This window comes from Balaenoptera acutorostrata, chromosome X (genome assembly GCF_949987535.1).
Source record: "Balaenoptera acutorostrata chromosome X, mBalAcu1.1, whole genome shotgun sequence".
In the NCBI taxonomy this organism is placed as follows: Eukaryota; Metazoa; Chordata; class Mammalia; order Artiodactyla; family Balaenopteridae; genus Balaenoptera; species Balaenoptera acutorostrata.
Genome location: NC_080085.1, coordinates 75,828,854 through 75,843,983, shown reverse-complemented (window position 1 = coordinate 75,843,983; position 15,130 = coordinate 75,828,854). Strand labels below are relative to the sequence as shown.

General features: G+C 34.2%; 1 protein-coding gene across 1 annotated transcript in view; it reads right to left on the bottom strand.

The window, feature by feature from the left end:
* KLHL4 (kelch like family member 4) overlaps nt 1-12,992 on the bottom strand; it is a 104,418-nt gene extending 91,426 nt beyond the window's left edge. The window contains exon 1 of the mRNA XM_007187651.2: nt 12,472-12,992. Coding sequence (XP_007187713.2) covers nt 12,472-12,893 — 422 coding nt within the window. The 5' untranslated portion in view covers nt 12,894-12,992. The remainder of the gene's footprint in view (nt 1-12,471) is intronic.
* Between the last annotated feature and the right edge of the window lie 2,138 nt (nt 12,993-15,130).

Below are 15,130 nucleotides of genomic sequence, written 5' to 3'. Positions count from 1 at the left end.
CATACTACTAATGGGCAGAAGCCAAAAGAGTAGATGATTCCTTGACCAGAGACACTCTTTGTGTTGTTCTTGAACTCCTGAGTGTATGGAGAAGCCCCTGTGTGGTGACAGACAATTTACAAAGCAAAACATCTATTCTCAAAATGACTGAATATTTTAGATATTTTCTGCAAACAGTAGAATGAACAAGATGATTTAACTATTTTTTATGGTAAAAAGGTATGTAAAATGTCCTAATTTATGTCTTTGATGTGGCAGTTATCTGATGTGAAGTGTAAAAATTATTTCATGTATTTACTTGTAAGAAATTCTGTAAACAGGCTAACATAGGCACTTTTAGACATCAGCTATAATGATGATTGCACACTCATAAACTTATCAAAAGGAAGTAGTTGAATATGCTATTAAGAGAAGAGCGTGGGGCTTCCCTGGTGGCGCAGTGGTTGAGAATCTGCCTGCTAATGCAGGAGACACGGGTTCGAGCCCTGGTCTGGGAAGATCCCACATGCTGCGGAGCAACTGGACCCGTGAGCCACAACTACTGAGCCTGCGCGTCTGGAGCCTGTGCTCTGCAACAAGAGAGGCCGCGATAGTGAGAGGCCCGTGCACCACGATGAAGAGTGGCCCCCACTCGCCGCAACTAGAGAAAGCCCTCGCACAGAAACGAAGACCCAACACAGCCAAAAAATAAATAAATAAATAAATTTATTTAAAAAATAAAAGAGAAGAGCATGGTTAAAGTCCAGGAGTTAGGAAATTTGGCTTATAGTTACAGTTTTGCCACTAATTAGCTATAGTCATTCTATGTTTTAGGCTTTTACCACACCTGTCCATTTCTTTAAAAGTCCTTTCTAACCAAAATCCTAAGATATTTGTAAATGTGCAGTTTTTATAAACTTCAGTCAAATGAAAAGGGATAAAAAATTCAGAGCATAAATTTCCTTTTTCTTCATCTATATAGTAGTTATGAAAATAATTATAGCATATATACTTGCTTTGATCACATGTGGCAAATTCAAATGTATGTACTTTTACTTCTTTAATATAGAAATAAAAATCATCTTGATATTGATACATTAGTAAGATGTACACTAATTGCTATCAAACTTGCTTTATCCTTAAGCAAGACAAGTTATTTAGATCAGCCAAATGCTTCTGAAAGGAGATTACTTAACATATTAATTATCTTAATCAGATTCATAATTTGTAGAGAAAGGCTTAATTTTTCATCTCATTTTCTAGCTCACTTAGAATGACAAAAAACAATTTCTCCTTTTTACTGTTTTTGTTTTGGGTTACAATTTTATACTTACGTACTTTGAATGTATTACCTCATATGGAGAGCAAAGAAAACATAGAAGGTGAAGAGAGCAACTCTCAATTACTAAAAAAAAAAAGTAAGGAGAAAGTAAGAGAAGAACAGTGAATTAATTATGAGAACTGAGGGGGGAAAGCAGGTCTGCAGGCAGTTTGCCAAAATATAATCAGTATTTTCAATAAGTATCTATAGTATATATAGCATTATATTAGTAATCATTGTCCAACCTTCAAAATACCTCACCTGAGAGTTGAGGGACCACAATGATGGTAAAGTGTCTGTTTCTGAGTTGAAACATTAACAATAATAAAAATTTTCCATGTGGTTGAAATTTGTTGCTATTCTTGGATTAAATTTTCTATGTTTGCATTTCAACAGTCTTGAGTCATTAACCCTACTTCCATCTTAATTATCCTGGGTAGCTTCTATATTAAACACTAGGAGATCTGAACTGAGTTGCTGCCTTGTAACTGCTTTTAAAACTTTTATTGGGAGGCTGTGTTTTTCCATTCCAACTGGAAACTCCATAAGGGTAGGATATATGTTTTTATTCCTTTGCCATCCTTTCACAGAACTTAATAAAGTTCATTACACACGGAAGAATGAAAGGCTAAATTAATGCTGCTGTCTATTTTTAAAACATTTTCTTGGTCAACATTTGAGAACTTAATGTAAATCATAGATTCAAGTGTATCTACAATTCTGTATATAAAGTACAATCAATTATTATGCTTTATAATCTATTATACTTTATATAAGGCCTTGCTGTTTTATTTATTGCATGTTTACAAATATATCAAGTATTAGGATCCTATAGGAATCCTGACAAATTAGGCTTGCAGGAGCTGACGAAGTGTTTTTTAAAGTTTGGTTCAGAAGTTTGTTAAAAATTCAGATTCCTAAATCTCACCTCAAAACTAATAAGTTAAATTCTCTGGTAGTGGATACTGAGTAACTACATTTTTAACAAGCTCCCCAGATGATTCTTGGGCACAGTGAAGTCCAAGATTCTATCTGCACTAACAGGAAAGAGAATTGCCCCAGGTATAGCTCATTAAACTAGCGTCTCTGAAAATGATCTGCCTCCCACACTCCATTACAACCAACATAATACTGGAAGTCCTAGCCAGAGCATTTATGAAGAAAAAGAAATAAAAGTTATCCCAATCAGAAGAGAAGAAGAAAAATTATCTATGTTTGCAGACGACATGCTCTTATATGTAGATAACCCTAAAGACTCCTCAAAAAAGCTGGTAGAACTAATCAACAAATTCAGTAAAGTTGCAGGATACAAAATCAACATTTAAAATCCTTTCTGTTTCTACACCAACAACGACCTACCTAAAAAGGAAATTAAGAAAACTATTCCATTTGCAAAAGTGTCAAGAAGAATAAAACACTTAGGAATAATGAAATTGGACCTTATGGCATACACAAAAATCAACTCACAATGGATTAAAGATTTTAATGAAAACCTGAAACTATAAAACTCCTAGCAGAAAACACGGGGAAAAAGCTTCAAGACATTGGTCTTGGCAATAATTTCTTGGATATAATACCAAAGCACAAGCAACAAAAATGAAAATAGACTAGTGGGAATACATCAAACTAAAAAGTGTCTACATAACAAAGGAAACAATCAATATTCAAAAGGCAACCTATGGAATGGAAGAAAATATTTATAAACCATCTGTCTGATAAGGGTTAATATCTAAAATATGCAAGGGACTCACACAAGTCAATAGCAAAGAAACAAATAATCTGATTTAAAAATGGGCAAAGAAATAGACATTTCTTCAAAGAAGACATACAAATGGACAACAGGTATATAAAAAGGTGCTCAACATCATTAATCATCAGGGAAACACAAATCAAACCCACAGTGAGATATCTCAAATCTGTTAAAAACACTATTATAAAAAGAACAACAACAACAAAACAAACGATAACAAGTGTTGGCGAGGATGTGGAGAAATCAGAACCTTTGTACAATGTTGATGGGAATGTAAAATGGTGCCGCTGGGAAGGAAATCAGTTTGGAACATCCCCCAAAAATTAAAAATAGAACTACCACAGGGTTCAGCAATCACATTTCTGGGTATATATCTTTAAAAAAATTGAAATCAGTTTCTTGAGGAGATATTTTCACTGCCATGTTCATTGCATCATTAGTTACAATATCCAAGACATGGAAACAGCCTAAGTTTCCATTAACAGATGGATGCATAAAGACAATGTGGTATATACATACAATAGAGTATTATTCGCCTTAGAGATATCCTGCCTTATACAACAATATCGGTGAACCTGGAGGACATCATGCTAAGTGAAATAAGCCAGCCACAGAAGGACAAAAGCTGTATTATTTCATTTATATAAAGTACATAAAATAATCCAACTCATAAAAACAGAGAGTAGAATGGTGGTTTCCGGGGACTGGGGGGGAGTGGAAAATGGAGAGTTGTTGTTGAATGGATGGAGTTCCAATTATGAAACTTGAATAGGTTCTAGAGATCTGCTCTACAACTTTGTGTCTATACTCTATTGTGTACTTAAAATTTTGTTGAGAGGATAGAACTCAATTTAAGTGTTCTTGCCACAATAAAAATAAAATAAAGCTAAAAAGATATTTTTGAAAATTAAAAATCACTTATTCAAATGTATAGTGAACTGTTCAGAGTCCTGGAATCCCATTCAACTAGACCTTGATAAAAAAAAAAAAAAGCATCATACTTTTTAAAATCTAAACATCCTAAATGGATATTCCACATGTCAAGTCCTATATTTTCTATTTTTTCTCACCACATTTTTTCCCTTAAAGCATTATATCTATTAACATGCTTTCTTTGCTACCATTCATTGTTTTGTTTTTCCTGTGTAATGGAATTTTGGAGAATCTGAGGAAAGCAAGTGGAATTTCTCCCTAAAATTATTCACAGACACAAAATATTTCAATAAATTCTTGGAGGTTAAAAAACCCAGACCTCTAAGATAAAGTCCAGATACTCCTTATTCTATCTTTTAAGATCTTCCCATAATCTATGTCTGACCTTCCTTTCTTGCTTAACTTTGTACTATTCTCCAATGTATATCATTCACTTCAGCCAAACTGAAATCTGCCATTTGAGCACACCTTAAATTTCTATGTTTCAGTGCCTTTTTCAAGGTACTGTGTTTGTCCTCCTACCTAGAATTCATTCTTCCCCATATCTGTATCAAAACGCTATCCATCCTTAAGACTGATCTCAAATCATGCTCCTCCATGAAGCATTCTAAGATTGCTCTGGTCAGAAGAATTATTTCTTGTCTTTGAATGCCTAGCGGTTTCAATGACCAAGCAACTTAAACTGTTTTTGCAATACACTCTTTTTTTTTTATTGCCATAAACCTTCCAAGTGGATGCACTTTATCTCCCCAATAGTATTTTAAGTATCAAGTGGGAATCAACATCTATTATTTATCTTTCATCTTTAAAGTGCCTAAGAAAACATAATGCATACAATTGGGATTCAATAGACACTTGTTGAATGGCGGAAACAAATGAATATCAACATCTTATTTAAGCAATTGGCTTGTTGAATGTTACAACAGAATTCAGACTAAAGAGTTGCCTAAAGTGTTATGTGACAGTCTGTTACACATGCAATTGTTTATTAGTATTGTTATAGCCAATGTAATCAACATTAGCCAAAAAAGGACATCTAAATGCCACTGTGTTGAAGCAATCTAGTTATACAGGGAAATTGTGGACAAAAGACTTAACAGTTAGTTTCTATTGAATGAGCTAAAAGTGGAATGACCAAGAACCAATCACATGTTAAAGACCTGCCAAAAACACTTGCAAGGTGTATAGTATGGCTCCTGAAGAAGCAATAGCAATACACAGTGTGTAAGGAGGGCAACAGATCTACATTCTGTACAATAGCATTTGAAAGCATGAAAAGGATAAGCCACTTTGACTAACAGTAACGGGCTAAGAAAAGTTAACCAGGAGTAAAAAAGCATTCACTTCTGATAGTTTCAATAAACATGATCGCTGGTATTGCTCTCCTCCAGTGCAAATGCCAGTATTATATCTATATATCTATTTGGGAAATAATTATTTTACAATTTTTTCAGAGTAAAACCTTATGTTGAATAAAATTTCAGTAATACTTTTTCCATCCTAAAACATCAGATAATGAAAACTATTTGATTTTGATTTTCTCACTTTTAGTTACATTTTCTTAGATAGTTCTTTTTAAGTCTATTTACAAAATCTTATTTCTCAACCACTGGGATACACATTTTCCATTCTCTTTAGTGAAATTGTAATCTTAATGGAATGGAATCACCATGAATAAAATATACTCAATGGCTGTATTTTTCATTTTAGCATGGAGTAATAAAGATTTTTATATAAAGAAGTTTGTTTTATATGTGCCATTGTTTTCCTCCTAAGAGATAAACCACAGACAGTAATATGAAGAAATAGAAAAAAAGTGGCAGGCCATATTTTCATTTGAAAGCTCCAGTAAATATATACCACTTCATTAGCAACCACGGTGTTCTGGAGTGATTAAATAAAAATGAGTTTATTTATACCCAACTATGACTTTATTAATTGCTATGCCCTTAAAAGTTGGTCCAAACCAAATGATAGAATCAAGATCATGGGGTTAGGAACTGAAATTGCATGTAGTTTTTAGTTGTTAACAGAACTTTAGCTGATTTCCCTAGGATTGCCCTTAGGATAAAATCTTGTTGCTAATGTATAAGATTTTTGCATGGAGGAGGTAACAGCCCACTGATTTTGATTCGGTATCCTTCTATTCAGTTGCCAAAGAACAAAAATAAACAAAACTAACAAATAACAAACAAATAACGTACTCAATTCTTAAAATTGGGTGGTCTTCTAGTATTTATTTACTAAATCTATTTACTAAGATAGTCTTTGCTAAAATACTGTACATTTTTAAAGAAAAATTGGGATAGTATAATGATAGTATAGGGAGTTCCTATAAACCCCACATCCAATTTCCCCTATTATCAATATCTTACACTAGTCTGGCACATTTGTTACCATTAATTGACCAATTTTGATACATCATTATTAATTAAAGTCCATTCTTTATTCAGATGTCCTCAGTTTTTACCTAAAGTCCTTTTCCTTTTCCATATTGCATTTATTCATCATGTCTTCTTAGGCACTTCTTGGTTGTGACTGTTTCTCAGATTTTTATTGTTTTTGATGACATTTACAGCTTGAAGATTAAACACCAGGCATTTTGAAAAATGTTCTCCTATTTGGATTTGTCTGATGTTTTTCTCATGATTAGATTGGGATGGGGGCGATGGGTTTTATGGAGGCAGAAGACAGAAGTAAAGTGCCATTCTCATCACATCATACCAAGTATATATACTGTCAACACTACTGAGCAGTTTTGATGTTAACCTTGATTACCTGGCTGAGAGAGTATTCTTCAGCTTTCTCCACTGTAAATGTACTCTTCCCCCACCACGCTTCCATGCTATACTCACTCTTTGAAAAGAAGTCACTATGTGCAGCCCACACTTAATTCAGCTCCACCTCCTTGAGGACAGAGTATGTACATAAATTATTTCAAATTCTTCTGCACCAGAGATTTGCTTTTTCTGTCTTATTTATTTAATCATTGATTTATATCAATACAGACTTAAATGTTTATTTTTTACTTAGGTTTATAATACTTTTTTTTTTGTTTGTTTGCTAATATTGTTCCAGCTTTGGCCATTAGGAGCTTTTTCAGTTGGCTCCTGTGTCCCTTTGACATACCCCCATGATTACTTTTTTGAGGACTTTCTACTTTATGGCACAAGATATTCCAGATTCATCTTGCAGAATATTGACTTATGTTTCTTTATTAAGGATCCAGTGTTCCCCAGTCCTCCACTTCAATTTTAGTTTTTCATCTCCTTCAAATATAAGAATTTCACACTGATATACATATACACATAAACATGTATACATATGTGTGTATGTATGTGCATGTGTGTATATGTGCATATATATAGCATTGAAACTATTTTTACTTATAAGGTCATAGGAAAGAAATCAAAAAGATTAGTATTAAGGGGTAGATGTCTTACAAAAATCAGAAAGGAGATATACAAGTTTAAAAAGTAAACTTTAAAGTACTAAGTGGTTGAATATTTAAGCAATGTGTAACAGGTCAATGCAATTAATATGCTGCTCCTGAAGTCACATATTAAGTAGTACCACATACTTTAAGTTCTTTATTTATATTTCCAAATGCAGAAGAAAAATGATTCTTATCTTTCAAATATCAGAAATAACTAGAGGTGCTTAATCATAATACTTAAAGAAACATGGCCCTAACATATTGCCAGATGCCTAGATGGAAAGGAGTCCCGATTTTCTCAAATATTAAATATATTTTAACTAATGTTAACTTGAATATATATGCAATACCACAACGTTAAGAATGAGTCGTGTGGACCATGGTACCTCACTCTCAGGAAAGAGGCTGTGAGTAGCAAGGATTTAAAATCAACCAACATAAGTTCCATTAGGAATTAGGAATGTTAGGAATCATTGCACTAAGTTTAAATTATATGTTAAAATATTCTAAATTTAGTAAAGCAGTTGAATAACTTATGTAGTTTTATATGGTACATTTTAACCCATCGACAAAAGGATTTAACCTTAAATTTTCTAACAACAACAATAAAACTGTAGTTAGCTCCTTATTCTTTCCTTTGGAGTAACAGTTTCTACTGAATAATGCAGTGTGAAATTAAGTAACGCAGGCCTAGTTCTGAACTTTAGAAGGCCACATTATTTTTGTCTTGTAAGAAGATAAGCAACAGCAACAACAGATATCCAACAAAATAATACCCAGAGAAAGATGTGAATGTTACATTTACATTCCAAAATTTTCCTTAGGAACATGAGAAAATATATGTAAAATATTTAGTGCCTGGAACATAGTAAAGGTCTACAAAAGGTACTTCTTATTATTTTTAATATTGTATTATTATTGTTACTTTTCCAAAATCATCTGTTACCACTTTCCAAAATCATCTGCTACCACTCTCCCCTTTGAAAACCCTACTCCAGCTGCACTAGCCTCCTTGTGTTTAAACATATCAAGCACACTCCCATCTCAGGGCTCTTGAAATTGCTGTTCTGTCTTCCTGGAAAGCACTCCTTGTAAATACCCAGGTACCTTACTTCTTACTTTATGAGAAAAGATATTACAATAGGCTTCATTATTTAAGATTTCTCTTATGCATAAATATTTCCCAAGCATATTCCATATCACAGATGTATCTGTGTTGAGGATAAAGACGCACAATACACTTTGGCCCTATCTGAATTGTTTTGTTAAGAAAGCAAATACACCATCGTGTGTCCATTTTCACAAAGGACACAGGGGCCACTGTACATGAGGCATATGGTCTGCTGGCTGAATAGCTAGAACCTCAGAGGACAAAATGGCACCATGGTTAACAGGATGGCTGGAAAGCCGCCTCTGTGACCATGGGATATGCATGTGATCTTAAAGTCACTATAATGAACAACAAGTCAGGACACATTTTTGAATTCACCAGTTAAGGGTGTTCGGAACATTAATCAATGGACTGTGTGGGGACATGTGGCATTGATGTGAATAGAAAAAAAATATGGATGGAGGTTAGGGGCTCCCCTGTAGCACAGCAGCAGTAACCTCTCATTTGTTTGAATTTTTGAGTCAGACATCCTCATGGCTGCCTCTTCATTTAGATGACCTCACTTCATTTAGATCTGCTCAAATATTACCTCATCAGAAAGGCCTTCCCTATCTGAAGGAGTATCCCTTCTTCACTCTATTCTCTCTAATTATTTTTTCTTCATACTACTTACAACCACTTAAGTACCACATTTTGGTTTATTTTTATTATCTCTCTCTCCCCATTAGAATGTATACTCTATGAAAACACGTTCTCTGTTTTGATCCTGTTTTATCCCCAGTGCCTAGAAGTGTGCCTGACACCCAATGGTGCTCAATATTTGTGGAATGAATTATTAATTAATTCTAAGTCTTATTCATCCAATCCCCCCTTCTTTGGGATATCAAAGTATATAGTGCCAGCTGCTCTTTTTTTTTTTTTTTCTAGGCAAGCTCACTTGAAAATTGAAAAGGTCTCAAAAGGAGGGAATTTGGAGTCTTGTCTAACAGTGCAATACTGGCAAAGATATACAAAATCATATATCATACAGTTAGTAATTTATGCAAAGACCAAAAGCCGCAACAGGTAGTATGAGGGTATGATCCCCATTCCTGCTAATTCTTTAAAACTAAACACCCCTGTGAATCTCCAGCTTTTCACTGGGGCATGTTGTTCTGGGCCCATACGCAGATCATCAGCATTTTATTCAATGTTCTCAAGCGCAATGAGGAGATAACCGCATTTGTCTTGGCAAATGCAGTTTACCACTTTATACACCTGGGTACTTAGGCAATCATCTCTTTATGAGCAGTTAAAATATATATTATATATTATATATATATATATAATATTATAACTAAATATTCTGTAATATACAGGCATAATCATAATACACTTAAAATATTCTGATTTTTGGAATTCTAGGGATGAAATAAAGAAAAGAAAGGACGTTGAGCAAGGTCATTATGGGGAAGCCAAGATGCAGAATTAGTAGATAACTAGGACATAAAGAAAATGATAATTGAGCCCAGACCTCTGATGACAGGCATACTGATAGATGCATACTCACGGTGTGGGATCATGATACAGAGTTGCTCATAAATGAAGTACATACTATACTTCAATTACATAGGAATGTATTGGGGTTTTTAAATCCCATAAAAACATATTAATATAACTTTAATACCTTGGCTTTACTATCTGTTTTAGTAATAAAGGTAGTTTATTCAACTATATTACATGCTAGTAATTTAGTCCATTCTCTCTATTAATCCCCTGCAATATTTGTAGGAAGCAGGATGGCTTAAAGACCTTTATTTTGCCCCAAGTGTTAGAGCCCATCTTGTGTTCTCCACACTGACTGCCGTTTTTCTTTGTTTGTTTGTTTTTTTAACCACAAGAGTTCTATTGAGGGGATAACAGGTTGCTGCCAACTTCGCAGAATTTTTTCCTCCTGCTTCTCAATTTTGTTGAAAAAGAGAGGCATTAGAAAAACAGGGAATAAGAGAGTTCCTTATCAAACTCTCTTTACCCAAGATGAAACAATTCAGAATGGGTAATGATAGATTAATAAACCATCATATTTCAATTAATAAGGTCCTCAATTTACCCCTTCTGTTCTGCTTAAAATATCCTTGGCACATCTATAAAACCACTTCTTGTATTTATTTTAAGAAAATATTAACTTTCCACTGTAACCATATGATATTTAACAGAAAATTTTTTAGAACATGAACACTATCAAGAATAAAATAAAAAGAGAAATATATTTAAAAAATATTACTTGGTGACACTTTATATTTGACATTTTATCTGGCATTTTTATTTAGCAGCTAATTTATTGTAAATATATTCTCATGCTGGAAAATCAGTTTAGGGATCCTCAAAGAATTTTGTCAGGAAGTCACAGTGGATAATTTAAATTACTCTACAACAGAGTCAAATGCGCTTAATATTAACTTCCAAATTCAGCAGTTTTTAAAATTGTTGTTCATGGTGAGGGGAAATAATTTGAAAACCTGCTGAATCTAAAGTATAGATTATATATTACTTTGAAATCCAAGTATTTGTACTAAGTACAACCTGCAATCCCAAAAGTTATATAGCATTTTCTGGAGTAATCACAAAAATATTTAGGAAAATTCTTACATACACATTTTATTTCTTAAGACATCTGTATCACAATCTATTATTATACTTAAATTCATTTCAAAAAATCATTTCATTATTTACATTTCATACAGAAAGACTGAGTTCGTATAAAAGTATCATTTTGCACAGTTGCTTTGTCTTTTGCCATAATGTTGTTATGCTGTTTTTTCTATTGATTATGTTTTGAAATTATGGAAGCAAGGAACTGTCAGGTAGATATATTGCAAAAACATATCTAGAAGCAAATTTGCCAGTCCTTCTCCTCTAAACTTATGTAGAGACACAGTATACAGATACACAGTATACACAATATCCAGATTTCTAAATAAGTTAGCATACCTTCACATTGAACTGCTATAAAATTTAAGACATTTCAAAAATACCTTTTTCTGTAGCTCTTTTACACTTTAATTACATTACCAAAATCGTTAATTGTGTCTACAACATGTTGGGGAAATAAAATCTGATAATGAAAAAAGAAAAAAAAAAGTAAAGATCTACTAGATTAAGTTATGTTAGACAATATTAGAGGAGGGAACATAATTTCCTTCGAGTCAAATAATTCTGGTGGACAGAAAAATAAAGTCAAATATTTTATGAGCTATACTTAAACTATACTTTATTATCACTTCTTATTCAATTTTAATATTCTGAAACACCCGACATGTTCCATTTCCTACTTTAAGATCTCACTGCTGTAAGCAACATTTCATTACTTGCTTTATGCAAAATATTTTCATAATTGAAAACTAGCTATGAAACTAACACAACTTGAAATAAATCTCAAATGCCAAAGGAAACTGTTCTGTACTCTCACATAAAGATAACATTTATCAAGCGTCAATATAGCAACCACGTACTAAGGAGCAGATAAGGATGTGCTGAGCAGTCGGAGCTTGTATTTTGTCAGAGTTGGCCTGACAAAGTCAGAAAGAGTTCTATATAATTCATCACACTTGTACAAAAAATCATAACTATTTGAACATTCAAGCCATAGAGGATATATACAGAAAATTAGCAATTATAATAAACATCTCTTAGAACTGAAACAGTATTCTTAATGGAATAGGAATGGAATAGGAAAAGTAAACTCACAACTCTAAAGCATATATCCCACTAATTATCAAAATGAATGTATTATTACTATTTTCCTTTATAGATTTAAAGGAGGGGGTTACTTGGAGACCCTGATTGGCTGCATACAGATTCAGAGATTATTATAACACTTTTATTTAAACATTAAATAAGAGTTTTAGAGGATAAGTTAACCTAAGCTATGACTTTGTTGTTATATTTTCGAAAACTCCTACCTTGCTGTAGAATCTTCTGTATTGTCATCAGCCATCATCTCCAAATCTTGTGACTGTTTCTCACAAGCTTCTTTAAACAAATTCTCCTCTGGAACTGCTTTAGGAGTATCTTCATTTGATCGAAGATGTTCTATCAGGTTTTGTGAGTGCCAATTCTGAAGGGCTCTTTGATGGGCAGGGGCCGATCCTGGCACTGGTGCCAGTATGTTGTGGTGGACAGGACTATTGCTTTTCTTCAGTCCATTTCTGTCCCGAGAGTGGTTCTTCAACCTGCCCTGAACCGGGGTCCCTCTATGCTCATATCCTTCCTGCTGAAGGCAGTTTCCAGTGTTGGGCGAACCTTGAGAAGGATGACTAAACCACCTCCAGCGTAGCCTTAGGATCTGTTTCACATCAAACTCTTTCTTGCCAGACACTGACATCGTTGCAGGAGGAAAGACAAAAGCCTTCTCTCACAGAAAGGAAACAGCCTTTGTTATCTCTTGTTTCTCTGCCTCTTCTGTAGGACTAACAAAAGCACAGTGCCGAGAGCAGTCTTTCTTGCTCCCCCCTCCCCCGCTGTCTGTGGTATACTGTGAATACTTCTAGCTTTCCAGCTGAAGCAGAAAGCTGCAGCTAACAGTGTAGGTGGGAACCCATACTGGCAGGATGATGAGGTCAGACCTTAAACAAGTAAATCAGCTTAGCACAGGAAAGCAGCTACCACAACACACTCCAGCTGCTAGATTTGCACGCTCCCAGCCCTCCTGCCTGGACTTGCAAATATCTAACCCAGCTCCTTCCTAACTGAAGTACAGTAGCTTCAGCCTTTAAATCCAAGCAAGTGAGCAAAAGCAAAGTGTTTAAACTAACTTCCTTCTAGATCCCACTCACCCCATCCCCTGCCAGATTTCATTTCCTGGCAACCCACTTTTAAAAATGTGCCACTTTGTCCTAGGAGAATTTGTAACAAGGAATTCATTATGATCTATTTTGGGGTTCTTATGGAAAATTTTATGGTGGTTCATTAAGGGAAAACATCTTGTCATCAGTCCCCTCATGCACGTTTGTAGTTATTTTTACAAAATATCTGAAAATGTGAGTGTCTTTATAGAAATATTTGCTTGAAAACCTGAACAATTCCAGAAACATAAGAAACTGTTGTTTACCCATGACTAAAAACACACACTCCACTAGGGAATGTAGTAACAGTATTTTAAGTCTACAGCTGAAGGAAGAGAGCAGTGTTTTTCTAAGCTCATTAGGTTAGAAGACATGTCTTCTCTCAGGAACCAAAACTTGAAAACCAATAGTTCATCCTGGCTCCATGCCAGTATAAACACTTCCTTATCATGCTCTTTACTTTCACAGGCAGTGTTAAAGGTCTATTTTCTTTGTCCAAAAGTCCGTATGAGAGGATGCAAAAGCATGTTTTGAAGTAACTCCAAATTGTCACATAACTCAGTAATAACTGTGCACAAAGTACTTTGAGGTATGAATCAGGATCACTACTGTGTACAGGGATAAATGTTTCTATAACAGTATTGAATCAGGAATGTATTCACCAATGCCATTTTGAAATTTAGTTTGAATTTTATAACTTCCATGTCATGCATACATGTGATAAGGGGGAATTGTACCACTGGATCCTTAGAAAGAATATTGTAATTGTAAGGCTTTGATTTTGGTTCTGGCTTTACAGTTAATGAGCTGTATGATCTTGGAAAAGTCATTTTACTTCTTTACATCAGTTATGAAGAACTGATATGGAGGCTGAACAAATTTCCAAGTTTATACTTGCAATGGATTTTTAAAAATTTGGAAATAGAGAATAAAATGAATATCTTTTTGTAAGTTTTGGTAGATATTTAACCTGCAATTTTCTATAAATCTAATTATACCTTTTCCTTTCCCCTCTTGCTGTGGTAGGTGTAATGGGAAATTTATGTGTCAACTTAAATGGGCTACAGGGTACCCAGATATTTGGTCAAACATTGTTTTGGTTGTTTCTGTGAAGGTGTTTTTGGATGAGTTTAACATTTAAATCAACAGACTAATAGATTGTCTTCCCTAGTGTGGGTGGGCCTCTTCTAATCAGTTGAAAGCCTGAATAAGCAGAATACTGACACTTCCCCAAATAAGAGGAAATTTCTCCTGCCTGACAGCCATCAAGCTGGGACCTCATTTTTCTTCTTTTGTTTTCCTGACTTCAGGCTCAAACTGAAGTATTGACTCTTCTTGGGTCTCAAGCCTGCTGGCCTTTGGATTAAAACTATATCATCAGCCCTCCTGGGTCTCCAACTTGCTGACTACAGATCTTGGGACTTGTCAGGCTCCATAATTATGTGAGCCAATTCCTTATAATAAATCAATTTCTATCTATCTATCTATCTATCTATCTATCATCTATCTATCGATCTACCTATCTACATCTCTATCTCTCTATCTATCTATATTTTTCTAATACTAAGCAATTAATAAATACACACTGATAGATATATAGTTGATTTTTATACCAATTACAAGCAGGTTACTCCCATCTTCAATTTTCCAAACTATTTTCCAATAGGATCCTTAAGCCTCAGTGTTCGCATGTATCATCCTTTCTCCTTGGTGAATGTGTTGTCTGCTGCTGTTACTTAGCATATAAATAATTGAAGAGAATCTCAAATAGTTCTTT